Source organism: Sinocyclocheilus anshuiensis, unplaced genomic scaffold (genome assembly GCF_001515605.1).
Source record: "Sinocyclocheilus anshuiensis isolate Anshui unplaced genomic scaffold, SAMN03320099.WGS_v1.1 scaffold536, whole genome shotgun sequence".
NCBI classification, from domain to species: domain Eukaryota; kingdom Metazoa; phylum Chordata; class Actinopteri; order Cypriniformes; family Cyprinidae; genus Sinocyclocheilus; species Sinocyclocheilus anshuiensis.
Window position 1 is genome coordinate 235,254 of NW_015557179.1, and position 20,985 is coordinate 256,238.

General features: G+C 38.0%; 2 protein-coding genes across 8 annotated transcripts in view; one reads left to right on the forward strand and one right to left on the reverse strand.

Annotated features, from left to right (window-relative positions):
• LOC107678591 (tetratricopeptide repeat protein 31-like) overlaps positions 1–1,691 on the reverse strand; it is a 10,289-nt gene extending 8,598 nt beyond the window's left edge. Inside the window, exons 1-3 of one of the 2 annotated variants that reach the window (XM_016473921.1) lie at positions 1,477–1,691; positions 1,082–1,125; positions 884–962 (exon numbers count right to left, since the gene is read on the reverse strand). In XM_016473921.1, coding sequence (XP_016329407.1) covers positions 884–962; positions 1,082–1,125; positions 1,477–1,504 — 151 coding nt within the window. In that variant the 5' untranslated portion in view covers positions 1,505–1,691. The remainder of the gene's footprint in view (positions 1–883; positions 963–1,081; positions 1,126–1,476) is intronic. The other variant, XM_016473922.1, reaches the window with a different exon arrangement.
• Positions 1,692–3,040: 1,349 nt separating this feature from the next.
• Positions 3,041–20,979, forward strand: alms1 (ALMS1 centrosome and basal body associated protein). 6 transcript variants are annotated; one of them, XM_016473882.1, is made up of 20 exons: positions 3,041–3,104; positions 4,523–4,682; positions 4,944–5,061; positions 5,145–6,652; positions 6,737–7,035; positions 7,885–8,044; positions 8,175–9,152; positions 9,279–9,397; positions 10,820–11,723; positions 11,813–11,932; positions 14,484–14,609; positions 15,968–16,773; positions 18,073–18,193; positions 18,300–18,527; positions 18,621–18,862; positions 19,294–19,453; positions 19,569–19,629; positions 19,788–19,844; positions 20,409–20,508; positions 20,660–20,979. In XM_016473882.1, exons 1-20 carry the CDS (start codon positions 3,069–3,071, stop codon positions 20,702–20,704), a joined length of 6,348 nt encoding a protein of 2,115 aa, XP_016329368.1. In that variant the 5' UTR covers positions 3,041–3,068; the 3' UTR covers positions 20,705–20,979. The 6 variants fall into 6 exon arrangements, with proteins under 6 accessions (XP_016329368.1, XP_016329363.1, XP_016329364.1 ...); XM_016473877.1 differs by having other exon boundaries at positions 5,145–7,035; XM_016473878.1 differs by having other exon boundaries at positions 5,145–7,035; positions 19,572–19,629.
• Positions 20,980–20,985: the final 6 nt, after the last annotated feature.

Below are 20,985 nucleotides of genomic sequence, written 5' to 3' on the forward strand. Positions count from 1 at the left end.
TCGCCAGGAGCAGGGTTGGGCACCCCTGATGTAGACTAATATCCTCATACAATAGAGAGCCTGGTACATGTCCAATGATTAACAACAATTTACTTAGTTTTCTCAGTTCATGTGCCAATCTCAGTTTTCTTATATCAGGTGCCAAACTGTATTTCTAAAAAATATAATATACGCTCACATCAAAATCCACCAACATATTTCTCTAAAACTGTTTTTGCTTGTAAACAGTGCTTGATCTGTGCTTATTTCTCTCCAAATTCAGACGAGATGACTTTCACAGGAGAAAGCAATATTATGGATAGAGGACTCTTATTTTAGCCAGAAACAAAGTTAAAAATGTTTTAATGACGGATTTGTTTATTACAAACACACAGCTTTTCACTTCACAAGACATTAATTGATGGACTGGAGTCGTGTTTGTCACTTGTGATGTTGTTATCAGCTTTTTGAGCTCTCATCTGACCTCACTCATTCACTGCAGAGGGTCCAATTGAGAGCAAGCAATAACTCTAAATTTGTCAATCTATTCTGAAGAAACTAATTTTCAGCAAATTTTAATTTTTGATTTAACTAATCCTTTAAAATTATGGAAATTGATTTATAAGAACTTTATTAATAGCATAGGAACTCCACTATCCAAAGAAAAGAAGTTCAAAAATCATGCAACCTGTTAGACTTGAATATTTCAATGTGTTGCTGAATCAAACAGAGTTTAAGTTCACGTAAAACGTTAAAGCACTAGAATAAGCACAATATTAGGAGTAGTTTTAAATTATTCCAACTACAAATAATTCCAAACCTGCTCTAAGGTTTAACAGGTTTTATTTAAGTGCCTGTGGATGACTACTGAGGCGTGTGCAAGAGAAATAAAGACAAGTCTTACCAAACCCATAACCAAAACTTAAGGCATCTAAGATATTGCGGTTTGCAGGTCTATCTTTTATAAAATCGACCATTGTCTCCTAAAAAAAAAAGACAACAAAGAAAATGGAAATTAAAGACTAAAACCTACACACCAGATTAACTAACACAATGCTGATACATGTCTGATAAATTAATCCACAGAAACGTAATGACTTACGTGAGTCCGCATGAGGCGCTCATTATCACGCAGCCGGAAGTACTCTAAAAGAGTCATTGGGAAAAAATATTTTAAAAGTTTGAACAGGGCAGGCCTTACATTGATACAGACACACAAATAGTGAATTGCGTGGTTTAATCCTGCATATGTCATCAAAGCATGAATCATCTTTCGTATACTATTAAATTTTGTAATAAAAAAACACCCAAAATATACTAGATTCATAAGACGGCGTGAATATAACAAGAAATGGCGTATTATTTCACAATTTCCAGGCAGATATTGTTAAACGACACGTCTTCTCTATTGTTATTAGAGCTAACGTTACATGTGTTTGGCGAGCTGGCGAAGTTTAGGTAACTGTTAGACCTCACGAAAAAGCCGAGCAATCTTACCTGGTCCTATGGTGTTCTTTCTTGACATTTTAGCGAATATATTAATATATATGACGCTATGTAATTCTAAATTATAAAATACTTAAGTAACTTCCATTTGGTTTAACATTCCTTCCAATCGTAGTGTTTTCTCGAGATTCCTCTCCACTTTAGCACACACACAGTGCGCGCTCGCACGCATGCGCATATATGCTGCTGGACGGATGCGTAGAACGCTCAAACACGGCGCACCACGTGGTTTTTCTTTTACGTTGAAATGCAAAAGACTACTACGTTTATACCATATTGTGAAAATTAAGAGTCTGTCGAATATAGCACAGGCTATATACTTTAATGTAAACACTTTTCCCGTGCTGTGTTTATTTTTGCATGTTGCTGGCCTACTGATAAACAGAATTAATGGAAATTATTCAAATTCAAAATGAATAGGCATTCTAAAATTAAAAAATAGGCATAGTTTAAGATAATGTATATAAGCCTTAGGAAAATTTAAAAATTGGAATAATATAAAAGTTTTGCCACTGTAGATTATCTTATAAACGATGATTTCCAACATTTAAACATCGTTGGTAAAGAGGTTTTTTTTTTTTGAAGGTAATTTGAGACTTTTAAATTTTCATAATGAAACTTTTGTAATGTTTGTTTCAAACATTAAATGTGACCCTGGACCACAAAACCAGTCATAAGTAGCACAGGTATATTTGTAGCAATAGCCAACAATGCATTGTATGGGTCGCCACTGTAGATTATCTTATAAACGATGATTTCCAACATTTAAACAATCGTTGGTAAAGAGGTTTTTTTTTTTGAAGGTAATTTGAGACTTTTAAATTTTCATAATGAAACTTTTATAATGTTTGTTTCAAACATCAAATGTGACCCTGGACCACAAAACCAGTCATAAGTAGCACAGGTATATTTGTAGCAATAGCCAACAATGCATTGTATGGGTCGCAATTATCAATTTTTCTTTTATGCCAAAAATCATTAGGATATTAAGTAAAGATCATGTTCCATGAAGATATTTTATTATGATTTTTTTGCACCCTCAGATTCCAGATTTTCAAATAGCTGTATCTCAGCCAAATATGTCCTATCCTAACAAACCATATTACATCAATGCTTATTCAGCTTTCAGGTGATGTATAAATCTCAATTTCAAAAAATTGACTCTTATGACTGGTTTTGTGGTCCAGGGTCACAAATGAGGTTTCCCACATACATCCAGAGCAGCTTGAACCATTAAATTACTATAGATCCTCCTGGTGCGTACTCTCAGTTCCCGCGCAACACTGCGGGCTTTTTTTGTTGCCACAGCAACAGCGTCATTTCATTCTGAAAGCAAAACGACGCCGAATCCAATGTTGTCAGCTAAACCGGTGTGGCTATGAAGTTTTTGTGTTTAACAGCATGCTTGGAGAAAATTCCGCTAACTTAGTATAACTTAGAATAATAAATTTTGTTACTGGTACTGTTTTACATACCAGTTACACATTCTAACGTGTTTGTATTTCTTTGGTTTCACTCTTAATTCAAACTCCGGTTAATTCAAACAAGTGCGCATGCGCGTTAAGGTCTGAGTCAGTAACGACATGGATTCAGAGGGTTGTGCTGCAGACGTAAACAATGTAAGTAGATGGAAATTGCTGTCTCGGTATCAGTAGAAATATGGTTTAATTGCGTGTTTTTGATTCTGGAATGTGTGAGCCTTCGATACAGTTCCTACATGACTAACGTTAGCTAATCGGGATAACCTTGTAGCTACTATCACTGCATGTCAACAAGTGAGCAGTGCTCAAAGTTAGCGCTAATGGCTGTACAAAGACTTGAAGGCAGTCGACGTATGATTATTAATGTATATAGTCAACATTGAACCGAAGGCACGAGAGCATACTTGGATGAACTTAAAGCTTTGTAGTCATCGGCTAATCAGTTGCTAGCTGGTTCAGGCTAAATAGCGAGTAGCAGTTCTTCACTGCAGAATTTAACTGTTTTACAAAAAGAGCAAGAGTTTTGTAGTAACTTTAGTTGAATGTAAATCACTCTAGTCTACTAACTGATAACGAATTGTATTTTTTTCCCCGTCTTATGCAATTGATGGCAGAAATACATGTACAGGCACTTGCATACATGATGCTTAGATAAATGTGTATTCCTAATGCAGTGTGATTCAGGTAGATGAGAGAATGAGAAATCAAGTATATAACGAAGAGGAAATTCGAGTACAGTGGTTATAAGTCTGATAATATAGAAATAAATGAAAACATAAATCTGATATTTGACTAACTTAAATTCAGCTAAGTATACAGTTGAAAGGAATAGTTCACCCAAAAATGAAAATTTACCCTCCGGCCATACACGTAAACATTTTTGGGTCAACTATTCTTCGAGGACTTAGGATGGAAATGTGGTGGCTTCTGCCGCTTCTGTGAGAAATCACTCTCGAAGTCTTGAGGTTTTGATGTCAGAAGACTTTATTATCAGAGACAATGAAGCTGAGAAACTCTGCAGAGAATCTGTCGAGTTTGTGTCTGGACACTCTTTATACTCTCCTGCAGGCCTCCTTACATACAGGAAACACATGTTCATAATAGTAGAATAACTTTATTACACTCATAACACTCTCTTGCAGGCCTCCTTACATACAAGAAACACGTGATCATAATAGTAGATTACAAACATGGCTATATTCACATTGATTATGCTTGATTAATTCATATTTTGATTAATCTTCTACATAAATACAGATAAAGAAGGCACCTTGAAGGTCAAAGATCTCTGCAGAATGCAACAAGTCTAAAATGCATTAAAAATATATTTTTTAGGCTGTGCCTATGTGGAGGACCATGAAAGTACCCACAGAACTTCTTTGAGCTATCTTAAACTTCTCTTGCAACCATTAAAAGTTGGAGCATTCTTGCAGACACTCAAGTTTAGATGTACTAACAGGTTGACATGTCCTTATCAGGTCACTGTAAATTGTCAGGCACACAAAAACATCATCTCAGACCAGTTCCTTTTAATAAGTATGTTTTTACCTTTCCAGACCCCTGCAGAGATCATCTGCCAGCAGCATGGACAAAGTATGCATGATTCAGAGGCTGGCAGACCGTACACAGGTCCTGACAATGATGGAAGACCATTTAGTAACACTCAGGATTCAAGCGTGCAGCCACTCATAGACAGATCTGAGACTTTACAACTAGGTACAGAGAGCAGGTGTATTTATACAGTGGGCTTCAAAGATCTAAGATCACATTGAAAATCAGGGATTCAAATTTATTTAAAACTGTAATTAAACAGTTTTTGGATTTGGGGGAAAAATAATTTATCAGAAGTTTGAAATCCACTGTACATTACTTCATGCCACAAAGCAAGTTAGCTCCTAATGTGTTTCTTTTGATTTTTCTATAATGACATTTATTATATATGTAATTTATAATGATTACATTTATTTTCTTTTTCAGAGTTTCAGGATAGCCATTTGTCACCTGCACTTACCCTGCTTCCCTGCCTGGACAAATCTCACCTTCTTTCTGACTCCACATTTTTTCAGCATACAGATGCAGAATTTGTCCCTCTTCGGTATTGTTTGTTTAGTCATGTTCAAATTTTTCTTTACCTTTTTGTATTTTTAGATAATATTTTCTCTTTTTTTGTGTACACAGGGGATTTCCTGACTTCTCGGTTATGTCTGAGAGATGCCCTAAGACTTCAAATGTAGCTGTAACTGATGATTCCCACCTCCAAAATACTATTCATGACCAGGCTACACTTTCCCAGCACCCGTTGGAGGGTGATAAAAGCTGCTGTTCACTGTCCCAGCACAGCCTGTCACCTGGAGACCATTGCAAAGGGCTTGAGGACCACGGGAGTGTTTCATATGGTGCTGAGGACAAAATCAACAGACATATGGAAGGAGAGGAGCAGACCATTGCAGAGCAGCATAGTGAGGGAATGTCTGCTCGGCTCTTATTAGAGTTCAAGGACCAGGATGTTATTGTGGCTGTTAGTGACAGCAGTGCCATTTCTTCTGCATCTGAACCTGCCTCAAATCACCAAAACACAAACAAAAGCCAGTCAGATCCTTCCATGAATCTTCAAAAAAGCAGAGAGCAGCCCCAAGGGGGCTCATTGTCATTATCATCTTCATTTCAGAAGGCTGTAGATGTGTCAAATATAACTTTTCGTGATTCACGGATGCTTTCACACCAAACAACTGACCATCTCCATGATCAGCTTCTGTCTGTAGGACAAAGAGGCTCCATCTCGGCACCAGCAAGTAGGCACCATAGTGGGAACAAAAGCTCTCATAGTGGACTATGTGTCTCATCAGCTGGTGAAGGTGTGATGCATGTACCAGATCTACAGAGAGCGCTCTGGAGTTCCGGTCATCTAACAGCAGCAGATGGTTCATTCTTGAGCTCTCGGCCTGTGTCTCAGTCCACACCTGCGCTACCTCTTGTCAGACCCCCACCAGCATTGACCAAACTCTCACTCATACACTCCAAACTTGAGCTTGTTGCTTCTGTGGCTACATCGTCCCAAAACAATCACTCAATAACTGGCTTAATTCCATCGTTGGACCTAAGAGATCAACATTCCTTTCCCATCCACTCTCAAACAACAGCTACAGTTCCTAGTGGACCTTCAGAGACTGTGCAAACAATGTCACATGCCCATCCCATTTCAAACAAACAAGTTTCTACTGCTGGTTTAAATCCACAGGCCTCTGATACACCTCACTTCAACACTCAGCACTTTTACTCTGGTGCAATGTTAAAAGATAAGGTCTCTCTGGCCCTTGGGAGAGTACACTCGCTTCCCAGTTTGAGCTACTTACAAAAAGTAGATGCCTGGAAAGCCAATCAAAGTTCTAGCAGGTCATTTTATGATAATTTGGCTCTACAGGGGTTTGATGGTGTGTCGCCCAAGAAAAAAGCACAGGATGTGGTGTCTGACACACTTAATCACATGCTTTCTCGAGACACGCGTCTGACATTTGGTGCTAATTCCAGCTCCCAGATGACTCAACCACTTTCCTCTTCTCATTCTAGAAGCGGCTCACCCCGTCGGGTGGATGTGTGTAGAGGACAAGCATCTGAGTCACCTGTCAATCGCTCACACTCTCACTCCTCCCTGAGCTCTGTGGTGACCTCTATTCAGAGAGACACAGGTACACACAGTCAGCAAGTTCTAGTGGCACAATCTAATGACATAATTCCTGCTACCAGATCGTTTGACCATCAGTTGTCCTTAGTTTCTGGTGAAAGGGGTGAAGGAAGGAATAGCTCAGCTCCTCACATGGATAAAAGCTCGGTCAAGATGTCTCCTCTCCTCAGTCTGGGTCGCTTCAGTGACGTGTCATCAAGCCTCAATATGAGCAGCACTCTCTCTAGCTCTCAGGGCAGTTGCCATGGCGAGCAGAGTATGCGGGCATCAGTGGGAGCCGCCTCTTCTGTAGTGAGTCTTGAGGTTGATAATTATGCACCCTACTGGACCTCCAGACCTGCATCCCCTCCTCACACTAGGGAACTCAACATTGAAGATAGGATCCCTGTAAGTTCATAGTGCTGTAGAAGAACTAGTAGGATGCACTTAAAGTCGGCATGAAATGAAATTCCCTGTCTAAGTTCTAAGTAATTTATCAAAATGTCATACTGGATGTGAAACTGACTGACTTCTCTTTTGTAATTTCTCCAGTCATTTAGTCTGCTTAAACCTCACCTTTTCTTACAATCAACATCAAATCAACAACCTTTGGATATAATGTTTTCCCTTTTTTGATTATCTGTTTCTGTTGCTACTTCTGTTACATTGTGACTTTAAAGATAACATGAATTCAAAATACTCAAACTCACATTCAGGTCTCTAATCTGGTATGAAATATCCTGCTGGAAAAAATCATGGTATGTTGGATGGATAAAATCAAATGCTACCATCCATAATTTTTAATGGAATATCCTGTTTCACATCACATTATGAAAGTAAAATATGTAGGAAATATGACATTTAGTGTTCAATTATGCTCAAGCAGAAGGAATCATTTAAGGCAACAGTTGTCAACTTTTTTGACTCCAAGGTCCCCAATGTCAAAGACAATATTCAACAGCCCCTCAGATATTTCTGTTACTTCTAAACTTGGAGTGTCAATGCATATATACATAAAATAAATAATTTTAGAAGTCCAAAGTTACTGAATAAATTAACATTTGAAGTGATGCTCACAAATAGCATTTTCTACCCAATAAAATACTTTTGAGATTGGTATAACTAGAAAATTATATTCATTATAAAATGTATATGACTTCTTGTTTGAAAACCACTGATTCAGGGTGATTTTAGTGATTTGTTTTTCTACCCTGATAGATAATTTATTATTCTGTTTTATATCTTTTTGTTTTATAGTTGTACCTCTTAAATTTGGGTATCGACCAATCACCTTCAACAATCTTAAATCCATTTACTCGTCGAGGACCAATCAGAGAGCCTGAATTCTCTCCTACTGACTTATGTACCATCAAAGGCTCCATAGGAACACCAACTAAAAGCACACAGCCATCTGAAGGTGAGCCAAAGACATCTGACATCTTTTGTGCATTGTTTAAGTTATTGAGTTAAGAAATTGTTGGTTTTATTATTTGTATAGTGTATGTGGGTATATTATAATGATGTATGCTTGTTTTCTTTGTGTATAGTTGACAGTCTTCAGAAGGAGACATTCTCCAGTTCTAGTCAGCTCTCAGCTGACTCCAGTGCTTCTGTCACACACCCATTGTCAGTGCATGAGCAAGGCCAACCAGCCAGTGACAGATCTGTGAAGAAGATAATCAGCCAGGCGGATACTCCACCAAGACTTCATTCAACTTTACATCCTTCATCAAGCTTACAGCACTCTGATGCTCCACAATGTGAAGGAAGCTTTGGCCTTCCAAGCCAAATCAGCCCAAAAACTCTGCCTCCTCCAGGAACCAGAGAAGTGGTAAAGGAGGAGGATGACTCTTTTGTAGGCTCTGGCACACTGCATGAAATCAGACGTCTGCTGGGCCAGGCAGAAAGCCTTGTTTCTGGTCGATCCTCTCTGACTTCCTCCTCCGGCTCACACCGCCTCTCAGAGAGTGACACATCCCTTGTTTCACTAGGACGAAACATTCAAGGTTACCATGATGACACATCTCTGTCAGCTGGTGGAAACCTTTCTTTGCTGCTGACTCGCTCTTCATCAGATTCGGCTTTGAAAGGAAGCTTGTCATCCTCGCAAGGACCACAACAAAATGACTTCACAACTATAGAGCCTACCGCTCTCTCTTTGAGCAGAGATGAAAGTTTGAAGTCACGTGACCTCTGTGTGACCCCAAGGCGGGCTGAGCCTGAGGGCTACAGTGCTGCAGACCCAGATAAGGCAAAGCCACCTACAGCCACATCTGCTGTGCAGATAAATGTTCCTTCGATACCAGGGAACCTTCTGCAGAACCAGGACCTGACTGAGGATGATGCGTTTGGCTCTTCAGAGAATAATTCGTCCCATGTCTCAGCTGAGGTTGAAAGTATGAGTGACAGTAGCAACGAGAGTTCATTGGCTGCCAGAGTTGCCAAACTCCTGCAGAGTGAGTCGCCTGTTTCTATGGTTACAAGCCGGCCAAGCACCAGTGACCCAGAAGATAGCCGTGCCCGAGGTAAACACAGTGATTTGTCTAACAGGACGTATAGTCATATACAGGTTTTGTCAGTACCAGTGGTGCTTTTCTTAAATGTCAGTGGTTTTTACATTGTGGATGACTAAATTTGGTCTGTCTCTTTAGAATGGATCCTGATGAAGGTTTCTGGCCGCCGATGTGAAAGCTTAGAACTAAACGCTGAGGACAGAGAGAGAATTGAAGACATCAAAAGAGAACTTCTACTGAACACCAAATACACCAAGGTAACATCCATATGCCAACACAGAAAGGTCTGCCGATTTCATTCGTGTGAGTGTCCGCATTCTTACTGACTTGCTGATGTAGGTCGACCTGTCTGCCAAACTTTTGACATCTCAAATAAATATCACTAGGAATGTACAATAAACTGGCACCATATTGGTTTTGAATTTTTATTTGGTGTAGGTCGATATTGGATATTTAATTGTGCACGCTCAGTTCAGTTAATTTTGAATAACACTAATAATTTAACCCTGTGAAGGCTAACATTTTTTGAGGTTTTAATTTTTTGTTTGTTTTGTTTTGTTTATTGAGCCTCTAGACAAAATATACAAAAACATGAGGCTTTTATTACTCATATAGTATGATATAGGAGAATATGGAGCTCATACTCACAAGGAAGAAAAAAACACCTCAATTTTATTTGGAGGCTCAATCTGAGCAAAAATATACAATTTGGTGCAGTTGTTGATATTTATATGGCCAAAAAGTAAGATGAAAATCTGATAGCTTGTAAATCTGTGAGATCTTTATAACAGTATAGCAGACCACTTACATAAAATGCATATAAAACAAAATCTCCTTAATTATATTTAAATGCTTAGTTTTATTATCAAAGCTCAGTAGTTTAACCCATTTTTAGTCAATCAATGAAAAAGCCTGATGTGTCATATTTGATACATTTTAACATGATTTGTTAAAAAAATATGTATGGATAATCAAGTAAACTTTGATAAATCAAAAAAGTTGCTTCAGTCCATTGTTCACTTCATTGTTTGATGGTCCATCTTAAAATATTACTAACAATATAAAAGTTATTGTTAGGCTTACATTATAAGAATCAACAAAAACAGATGCAACAGGTTTTTAGCAAAGCTTTGACCATGTTGCTAATTTTTAAGGCTTCAGAAATTTGCTTATCAAATATGATACAGTGGGCTTTATAGGGTTCATAACACTGTTAAATGTAATCTTTAGCAAATCTCAAAATATAATTTTTTTATACTAAACACTATAATGTTGTGATGCCTAAATTCACTTGTAGCATTTAACATTATTTTTTGATTAATTTAGACAAAGTAAGATTTTTTAAAAAGGGCCACTTATCAGTAATTTGCCATAATATGAAACTATTAAGATCATTTAAAGGCAGAATTTTTATATCCTAAATATCACACTTAATGGTGAGTCTGAAATAATATGAGTTTTGTTTCTGGTGTGGCAGACTGCATTATGGAAAGTCCTGATAGAGAGTGTTCAAGGTAAAGCTGTTGTTTGCATTTGTGTGACTTACTCTATGCTCTCATGCTTGCAGTGTTTCAACTGAATCTCCCATTTATCACTGTCTACTTCCCATAGTCCTCCCCAACCCTAGCTCTTATCAGTAGTAACACATCTTGTTCTCTTTCTCTTGCTTTGTTTCTCAGTGGAGCTCAGATTCTGAGGGCAGTACTCAGTCGAGTGTTGGTCCTGAATCTCAGCTGACAAAGGGCTTTGTTGGACTGCGTAACATGGAGAATCATAACTCAGATCAGCTGCAGAAAGTTGATCCAAAACCTTTGGACAAAGTTCCATTTTACACACCTTTACAACAGGATCTAGAGGCCAAAGTTCACCAGATCGCCCTTAGAGAGGGGCCCAGCTCCCAGCCTTTTACTTCTATTACTATAGCAACCACTCACCGCACTCCATCTCCTCAGTCACCGTCACATTGCCCTATCACTGCTACTGAGGAATTGGACAATATTGTTCCTGACCATGAGACTCTAGAGAGCACAAGCCAAATGAGACTTCAGCCAGCTGTTATACCTAATGTATCTGGCAGAGAAAAAGAGACGGTGAGAGAAGGACAACATAGAGAAGAGAAGAAAAGAGAAGAAATGACTGATGACAACAAAGAGAACATTGTTACGAATGATCCCCAGAGTATCCAAATAATACCTCACATGGACTATACTGTCACAGGCAGTAACCAGATATTATCCAGTGCTGCGTCAGGCTCAACTTTTGGCAAGAAGTCCCACCTCTCTCACATTCACGTCAACTTATCACCCAAACATCAGTCCAATCCAAACTATTTAAGCAGACTACCCAGTCAAAACACTAGTAAAGATGTCCCACCTCCCGTGGTGTCAGGCATGACTGATGAACATCTGCAGTCCATACACCGAATCTCAACATCAAATCATGCCAGATCATATGAACACAGAGAGCCAGTTCAAGGCCAGAATGCAGGAATAGTCAGTGCACACTTACAGGCCAGATACCCACAAACCTTTGCTCCCTCTCAGAGGCTGGCTGGGACATCCAGAAATCTCTCTGTTCTAGCAGGTGTGTGTTGTACATTTTATTCATATATGCTTTTCAGTGGCATTCGATGTTGGTAAATTAATCAATTGATTTATTTTTCTACTATGTAGCTGTCCCTGCCCTGTTGCCATACAAACCACATGGGAGCTCCAAGCTGTTCTACATCCCGCAAGCTGATCCAGAGCTTTCTCCTGGTCACTCTGACACAACTGTTGAAAGCTCTCACTCAGGTATGTCACAGAGAACTATACACAGTTATTAGACTACAGCATCCTACATAACATTATCAGTTTATATGGAATGTGACCAAAGTTGCTGTTTTGGTTATACGGCTACTTACCAAATAAATAACTGAATGGACATGAATATTGATTTGAGTCAAAAATTCTAAGCCATGAAATTAGCACAGCTCTAAGAAAATTGTTTGCTCAGGCTAATTGCCAGCACTGTTTATCTGTCATTAAACAAAAATGGCCACAAAATGCTGCATTTAATAAAATAAAAGTCCTCCTGGGGGCTGTGTAATAATGCTGTTTAAAGCCGTCATGACATGAAAATTCACCCTTTTTATTTTCTAAATGCATTATTGATCTTATAGTGAACAATCCATCCATGCATGTTTTAAAATGTTACTAATTTGTTTTGACCTTGTAATATTTAATTGAAATATTATAACTTGAATTTCCGGTAAAAGGACAAACATCTCTCTGGTGACGTACACTGTTATTTTAGCATAATTTAAATACTATTTTAGTATTTATAAATTATTTTGAATAAGCTTTAATTTTTATATTTTCGTTGTGATTTTAGTTTTAGTCATTTTATTGTGCTTTTTTATACTTTTTTATACATTTATTTTTATATGTTTAGCTTTTTATACATTTGTATGTTTAGCTTTAATTTATTTTATTTCCGTTTCAGTTTTTGTCATTTTATTATTTCAACTTGTTTTAGCTAGTTGCAAAGTTTGCCAGGCTTCTCCAATCATTTAGTCTGCCTAAACCCTGCCCCTTTTTATAGCTGACTGAAAGTTCATATTCAGATCTGCCTCCATCCAATTAAACAACCAATGGATTGAACCAAGTCCCTGTCATACATTTTTTATAACATTATTTCATGGATCACTCAGTTAGGATGGATCATGGATCACTCAGGAAATTACGGATATAATGCTGAGGATACTATATAGATTATTAGAGAATGCATAATTGCTGGACAAACCTTTAATCCATGTGCACCTGTTTTATCTCACAGAGCTCTGATATATAAAAAAAAAAGTCAAATTTGCCATATATAATCAGTGATTGACTAGAAATGAGGGTTCAATACTAAGGATTTTTCTGCTGGCCCTGCCACAAAAAAAAAAAAGTTTCCTTTATCATTGTTTTTGATCTATGTTATCTTGTGTTCTAATAAATAAGTTTATATGACACCAATATTTTAGATACAAATAAAATTGTACAATTCTCGATTTCAATTTCAGCCAAAGCTACTAGCCTGACAAATATAAAGTTCAATCATTATTAAAGACAAGTGAACAGTCAGTAAATAAGAACAAATGAACAAATTACAAGCAATAACACCACTGAACATATAGAACAAAGATACAAATTAAATGATTTAGGATTTTATGTTTGTAGGTGTTCAGGTACAGAAATTGAATAATCACATATAAAATAATATTTCCATATTCTTCACTGTGTTGCACCTTGATTTTTCATAGCCATTTGAAATTAGTTGTAACCTAACCACTGTATTTTAATCATGAATCGATCCAAAAAAAAGATTATACACACTTGTAGCATGTGCAATATTTGATTTAAATTAGACTGTAGAATTTCAAAATTTGAAGCAAAAACAGAATTGTCTGACTTTAGCTTTGTGAAATTATGCTACATAAAACACCTGCTCGAAACCGAAACAGCAGACAGGCTTAATGAGACGCAATTTCACTCTCTGCCAGCAGGCGGCTCTCACGGAACAGCAGCGTTTACTTGGTTACTGCTGTACACATAGCAGTGCTGTGCATATTAGCACTGCTTTAAATGCATTATACTGAGCCAAGATGAAAAGAAAAGGCAATGTAAACTTTTCTGAAAACAGTCAGTTCCCCTCAGAAACACATCCATATAAAATTCAATATTTAGGATTTTCTTCCTATATTACACGCATCGTGAACGGTGATCTTGCTCTGCCTACTACAGTATTTTCTCCTCTTTGCATTCATATTCAGCGTCACTTGCCTCTGTTTACAGGCTAAATATAATAATAACGTAATATTTCCACACAAATGACATTTAGAAAAAATTATTGCGATGCAGTTTGTGTGCAAGCACGGAACAGAAATAGTCTGAAATAAAACAAAAAATGCCCGGTCGATCGATGCATCTCTACTCCACTGTATAACTTAAATATAGATTAATCATTGTTAGAGCTACAAAGTTACTCGCCAAGACGGGTATTTTGACACATTTTTGTATATATTTGTACGTTCAAGCGAAAGAAAGACGCGGAAAGAACTCAACTCGTGGATCGGGCATCAGAAACGCAGCAGTCCTAATTGTCAAGCCCTGCTTGCACCTCTACTGGCCCCTCCCCCCGAGTCTTGCAGATGGTTCACGCTCTCACCCAGTCCTGCATTATTCATGGTCTTTGTGAAAGGCAATCCAGCAATACAAGCCTCATCTGATCCACATGGGCCCCTCTGCTTCAGTGCTGTTTGCTCTCTGTTTGATCCAGCTCTCTCATGCTCTGTCCTTTTCTCTCTCGCTCCCTTTGCAGGTTCTGATGATGCTGTCCCTCCACACTTTAATACAGACATTTTAGGCTCTAGAGAGCTAGAAGACAACATAATTACACCAAAACACAAGAAAGGCATCTACAGTAAGAGGGCCAATATGAAGAGAGGTAAGATGCACATTAGTGTTTCTATTAGTTGTACAATATTTGCTGAATTTAAAGGGGTCATACGATGCGATTTCAAGTTTTCCTTTCTCTTTGGAGTGTTACAAGCTCTTGGTGCATAAAGACTGACCCGAACCAATAGGTAGACCTACAGAATGTAGGCTAGATATAGGCAACAGTAATTTATAATCTAATATAACGCACGCAAATTTGTTCTTTACAGAACGGAGCGGGATCTGAGCGGGAATTGGTTTACGGCGAGCGTGAGCGGAATATTAACGGAGTGCTTGCTTGGGCGGTTAGAGCGACTGAGTGGACCGCACGTCCATAGAGCGGAAAACGCTTCACTCACATGCTCTGTCATAGACTGTCAACCCTCTACATTGCGAGTAAATCACTCGCATATGCAACTAAATCTTCACTCTGGGCGACTAAATGGCGGAGTTTTGCGCAGCGCAGAGTAATGCGTCGTGTGTGTGTGTGTGAGGGGAACAGGGTCACATCACAGGAGAGTGAACTGCCTGTCAGAAATCATAGCACGTCAGCTGTCTTAACCGCAGCTTGTGTACTGCATCATCACTGTGTCTGTCACGTGACTCTGTTGCCCTTTCGGGCTTGAACTGATGGTAAAACTAACGACATTTTTAACTGTCTTGATATTTACTTTGAAAGCTGACGCTCGCGATTATGGTAAGGGGCGTTACATTTCCGACGCGTGCTTGTGGTGTTCGGCCAATCACAATGCACTGGGTCAGCTGGCCAATCAGAGCAGACTGCGCTTGTCAAAGGAGGGGGCTTTGTTGAAAACTAGGTGTTTGAGAGAGGCGGGGCATAGAGGACCTACAATAATGTACAGTATTTGATTTTTTTAACATTAAAGCATGTCAACATATTCTGTTACACCAAATACATAAAATAATGATCTTTAAAATAGCATCATATGACCCCTTTAAAGAATCGTTCACCAAATAAAATTAAATGTTCATTATTTACTCACCCACATGTGTGACAATATGACATTTTTTGTAAAAGAAAATATTTTAAAGAATATCTCGTCTGCTTTTTTCCATAAAATGAAAGCACATAGTGACTGTCAAGCTCAGCAACACAACGTAAAAGCACAATATAAGTCTTCTGATGCCATACGAGCAGAATTTATTTGTATGAACTACAAATTGTCTTAGTTTCATATGGATTTGAAATGACATTGTAAATAAATGCTGATGGATTTTTTTGGGGTGAACTATTCCTTCAGTTTTCACTATAATTTGCTATGGACTGTTGCTATTACAAATAAAACATTAGCATATGATCTTCTCTGTCTTCTCTCGCCGACCAAAATGACAATACTGCTCCTGAAGTTTATGTTTCTGAGAAGAACATGGACATTGTTGGCATAGATGAGGAGTATAAAGATGAGGAAGAAAAGTTTGTCCCCTTACACATGGAGGCAGACTACAGTACATATGATGTGCATCTTCACAGCAGCACCATGCAGGAGCCCAAGTTTCCACTAGAACCACACCATTTACCTTCTCAGCCAATCAGAAAGCCCTACAGGGGGAACAAGAAAGAGCGGGACAGAACACCTCATGATGTTAGCATAGAGATTAGCAGTTCTCTGGACCAGCTGTGGCGTCGCTTCAGTGAAAAATGGAGCATGGAGGAGACCCGACCAACTAATGAGGGAGAGACGTCTCTGCTTGATAGACTAGAGCGTCTGTCTCGTCTCATTCACAATACCTCTCCAAAAGACCAAACTATACAACTAGCAGACAGCAGGAAAGGAGAGTGTTACAGGAGGAGTGATCGAGAGGATGGGACCACAGAGGGAGGAGAGCAAAGAGAAAGAGTCCAGTTAGAAGTGACTCCACAACAAGCTTGGCTTGAGCATGAAGAGAGCCAGGAGAGAGTGCATCGCTGTCCTGCCGAGAGAGATGAGTCTGCGAGTGTGGAGACAAGCAGTAGCCTGTCCACCATTGACACAGAGCGGCTGCTGCAAGCTTTTGGACCTCACTGGGTCACCAGTAAAGGACTGAAAAGCAGTGACAGCTTGCTCAGACTTTACAACACCATCAATATGCAGAAAACTGTCCGAAGGAAACCCAGTACTAAACATGCTGCCATCTCTGTTGCTACCGATGATGTGAGCACGGATGACTCCACAGTAAGACTTTGCTTGATTGAATTCTTTTATACAGACTGTTTTGAAAGATAATCAACAGATTGAAAAGAAAGACGCTACATTGTTACACATCTCACTATGTTTAGCCTTCTGACCATATTAAATTCACATTGTTTTTAGATTGCCTCTTAGCTTTTAAAAAATTACTTAAAATTATAATTTGTTTCAAACAAGAGGAACAATGATTTCCACAAACACTTTGTAGCTCAGTTTAAAGTAAGAAGTAAAATAGAGCTAAAATCTGATAATCATTTTCACTAATAACACAATACATACTACTGAACAGCAGTATTTTCCTGCATACACTACTATTCAAAATTTTGGGGTCGGTAAGATGTTTTTTTTTTTTTTTTATGTTTTTGAAAGAAGCCTCTTATGCTCACCAATGCTGCATTTAATTAACCAAATACACTGTGAAAACAGTAATATTGTAAAATGATGTTTCAATTTAAAACTGTTTTCTGTTTTAATGTAATTTTAATGTTAATTTTGTGATAGCAAAGCTTAATTTTTTGGAGTCATTACTCCAGGCTTCAGTGTCACATGATCCTTCAGAAATCATTCTAATATGCCGTTTTGATGCCCAAGAAACATTTCTTATTATTATCAATGTTGAAAACTTTTGTGCTGCTTAATATTTTTGTGTAACTTTTTTTTTCAGGATTCTCTGATGAATAGAAAGTTCAAGAACAACATCTATTTGACAGAAATCTTTATTATCACTTTTGATAAATTTAATGAGTCCTTGCTGAATAAAAGTATTTAAAAGTCTTTAAAACAAACAAGCAATAAATCGTACTGTCCCCAAACTTTTGAAAGGTAGTGCATGTTTTTACTAAAATGTTTTAATGTGTGAAAAATGCTGCTTTTTGCTGCCATGTGCTGACTTCAGTAAACATTTTTGAGTGGTGATGCAAAGAATTGTTTAATAAGAGTTTTGAATCAATTCATACAAATTATCAGTTTGAAATGATTAACAGAAATACTCATTTTCTCATCATTTCAACTACATATACTGTCTTAGTGCTCTCACTGGGACTGGAAGAGGTTGCGAAACTAGTTTAATGACATTGTCTGGGGACAATGTCACCCAATAGCTAAATAAAAACTCCATTAAAAATCCTATTATTCATTTTATACTGTCGGCAAAATAATCACTCATGTATTATGTGTACAGAATATCTGGTGTGAATTACAGTAGTAGCTTATTCTCTGCATTTTTTACTGAGAGACCATCATCCTTTCCTTATCTAACTGTCCAATCTTCTGTTATTGTTCCAGGTCTCTGCTGATTCATTATCATCTTCAAGCACTTTTTCCCATCATTCTCAAAGAGGTATCTCCAAAAACCTCAATTCCAAAAGGTCAAAAGTCAAACTGGTCAGCAAAGGTGTACAGGCAGGTCAGTTACACAACAACGGTCCACTTTTAAACTAAGCGACGTGTAAATTGCAACAAAAAAAACTGTAACAAAATATGTTGTGTGGGATTTTGTATTCTTTTTGCAGGTGATTTGGAAATTGTTATAAATGGCACCCGCAGACACACTCGGGACGTAGGCACCATCTTTCCCTCACCAGGTGCTTTCAAAAATGTCCATTTAACAAACACGTTTGGCAGAGACATTCAGAGTGGCTTTCCCATCTCCACTGCTTCCACATCTAAACCCATCCAAACCCTGACTGCTCTGAAGAAAGACACCAGCAACAAGAGCATCCGGACCCGTTACCCAAACGGTGCATATTACAAGCCCACGGACACAGCATGTTTCTGCAACTGATCTTTTTCTCCATTTCTCTTACTGTTTTATATTTCGCGTTCTCTTTAAGGTGTATCATGGTTTGTCTCCGCTGATGAGCTTAGGTGTGATGGTCGCAAGGAAAACCAGCCACAGAGTGAATCAGCACCTTGCCCAAGCCAAGCCTGGTTTGAGCCTTACAGTAGAACCAAACCCTGGAGAGAAACGACCAGAGAACCTCTAAGAGAGAGACAGAACCAGCAAGAGTCCATAACAGCTACGGAGACAGATATCAGTGACAAACCCTCAGCTCTTGTTCGAATTTCACTACAGGTGTGACAAGCAACTGTTTTATTTACACGTTTTAAAGCCTGTTCACACCAAGGACGATAAGTGTAATGATAACTAGAACAATATCATTGTTGAATCACTTTTAGAACATATTTTCCAGCTGATGAATGATAAAAACATTGACAGCAAATCATAATCCATCCGACTTTAAAAAGCTTGAGCATTTAAAGTGGCAGACAACATAAATGCAGCAGGCGCTTATTATAAATGGAATATAATATCACACCTGAAGATGTGAGTGCTAATATTATCATTACTGGTGTAAACGTGCCTTTACTCTGATTTGAAGCTTGGGCCTGATTTGGAGCTAGTGTTCATTTTGGACCATAGCTGTGTGGTTTTAGAGAGTACACGGATGTTGACTGTTGATTTTAATCTAACATTGAGCATTTGCATTGATGGGTTTCCTACAGGAAGCTCTGGAGCTCCATCGGCCGGAGTTTGTATCTCGTTCACGGGAGCGGATGAAGCGTCTGGGGTTGCTGGTTGAAGAGAGGAGGTTACAGGCGGTCTTCAACAGAGAGAGAGAAGAGCTCTTCAGTTGCCCCGCACCATCATGTCCATACAGAGCAGGTGACCTTATACCATAAGATTACTTGTGTTAGTAGTATGAGTAGTCAGTTCAGTATATATTTTACAAGCTTGGTTCAGCTTGCATTAAGATGTAAACTAAAACATGCCGTGTCAGCAGCTCCAGTACCCCATAAACGAGTCGTTCCAAGAAAAGAGATGGTCCAAAGATCTAAAGAGTAAGTATCCATTATCTCATTTCCAAACCATCTAGATGGTTTATGACACAGACACAGCACATATTACCAAATTGTGCATGTATGGGTCATTTAACAGATTTAAATGACTTTTTGATGTTTTATTTGCAAGTTGTTTTGTGCCTTCTACATGCTTTCAGTTGGGTAGGGAGGAAATCACACAGTCAGAGAATAGACAGAACAGACAGACTCAGGAGGTAATAATATGTGTGTTTGTTTTGTGTTTGAGTGTGTCTATCAGTTTTATTAACATTAACTAAAAGTAAAGCCATAAAAAGAAAACCATAAAAACCTTTTAGCAACTTTCCAAGACAACATTTCTCATTTTTGTTTAGTTTAAGTCAGTGTAAGACATATTTAAGTACTAAAGTAACTTAAACATAAAACTATATAGACCTATTTTTTTTTTTAAACTAGTAGAAATGACAAAAACACAAAACAGAATTACTAACACTTTAAAATTAAAATTAAAACACTAAATATAAAAATGAAATTCAATTCAAAATATTAACAAAAACTATAATAGTAAATGCAAAAATAAAAATAGTAAAAAATATAATAGTCAATGCTACTAAAATAATACAGATCTATATCCATCTTTTATTTTAAAGTTTCTATTTTTATGTGTGATATCTCTGATTCGAGAGGCCCAGTCTGAGGCATAAGGACTTCAACTACACTCTGTTTCAACGTTTTATATGGATATTATTGACTCCAATAATTTTACACTTTAATTGCCAAATAAATATCTATTCCCTTAGGAAATACGCTCAACTTCCTGAGGTCCAGAAGAGAAGGGAGGAGGAAAGGAGACGGGCGGAGTACCATTCCTACCGCCTCAACGCTCAACTCTTTAACAAGGTATACAGGCTGTTCTGGAGTAGGAGTTACACACAATAGTCCAGGCACAGTAATACTGACAGTTTTTAAATCAATATTGTTTCAAGCATTTCAGATAGACACATGACCAGTTTGATTAACATTTCTAATGCATGCCATCCTTCTTCTGCAGAAAGTCAGCAATCATGTGTTGGGAAGGAGAGCACCCTGGCAGTGAGCTAGAATCGACTCAACATTTCAAAAAGCCTTACTGTTCGTTGAATGTGACATGTCCTCTGAGTGTTTTATATGGGGTGATATTTTAGAATGGTTGTGTGTTATGCGAGTGTGCTTAGATATATGTGTGCATTCTGATTTTAGGTGTGAGATTTTATATAACTGTGATTTTGTGTTATTTATGGAGTTGCAGTGTTGGGTTGTTTATTATGCCTCTTATAGTTGCAAAATACATTTTTATTATGTCTGTTTTTGCTAAGTTTTAACAATATTTTTATGAGG

Bases quoted from the DNA above. Each gene is read 5' to 3' on its own strand.
- alms1 (XM_016473877.1), top strand. From the start codon at position 3,069: ATGGATTCAGAGGGTTGTGCTGCAGACGTAAACAAT. The intron at 7,036-7,884 runs GTAAGTTCATAG...TTTGTTTTATAG, and splicing joins ACATTGAAGATAGGATCCCT to TTGTACCTCTTAAATTTGGG. The intron at 20,509-20,659 runs GTATACAGGCTG...CTTCTTCTGCAG, and splicing joins ACGCTCAACTCTTTAACAAG to AAAGTCAGCAATCATGTGTT.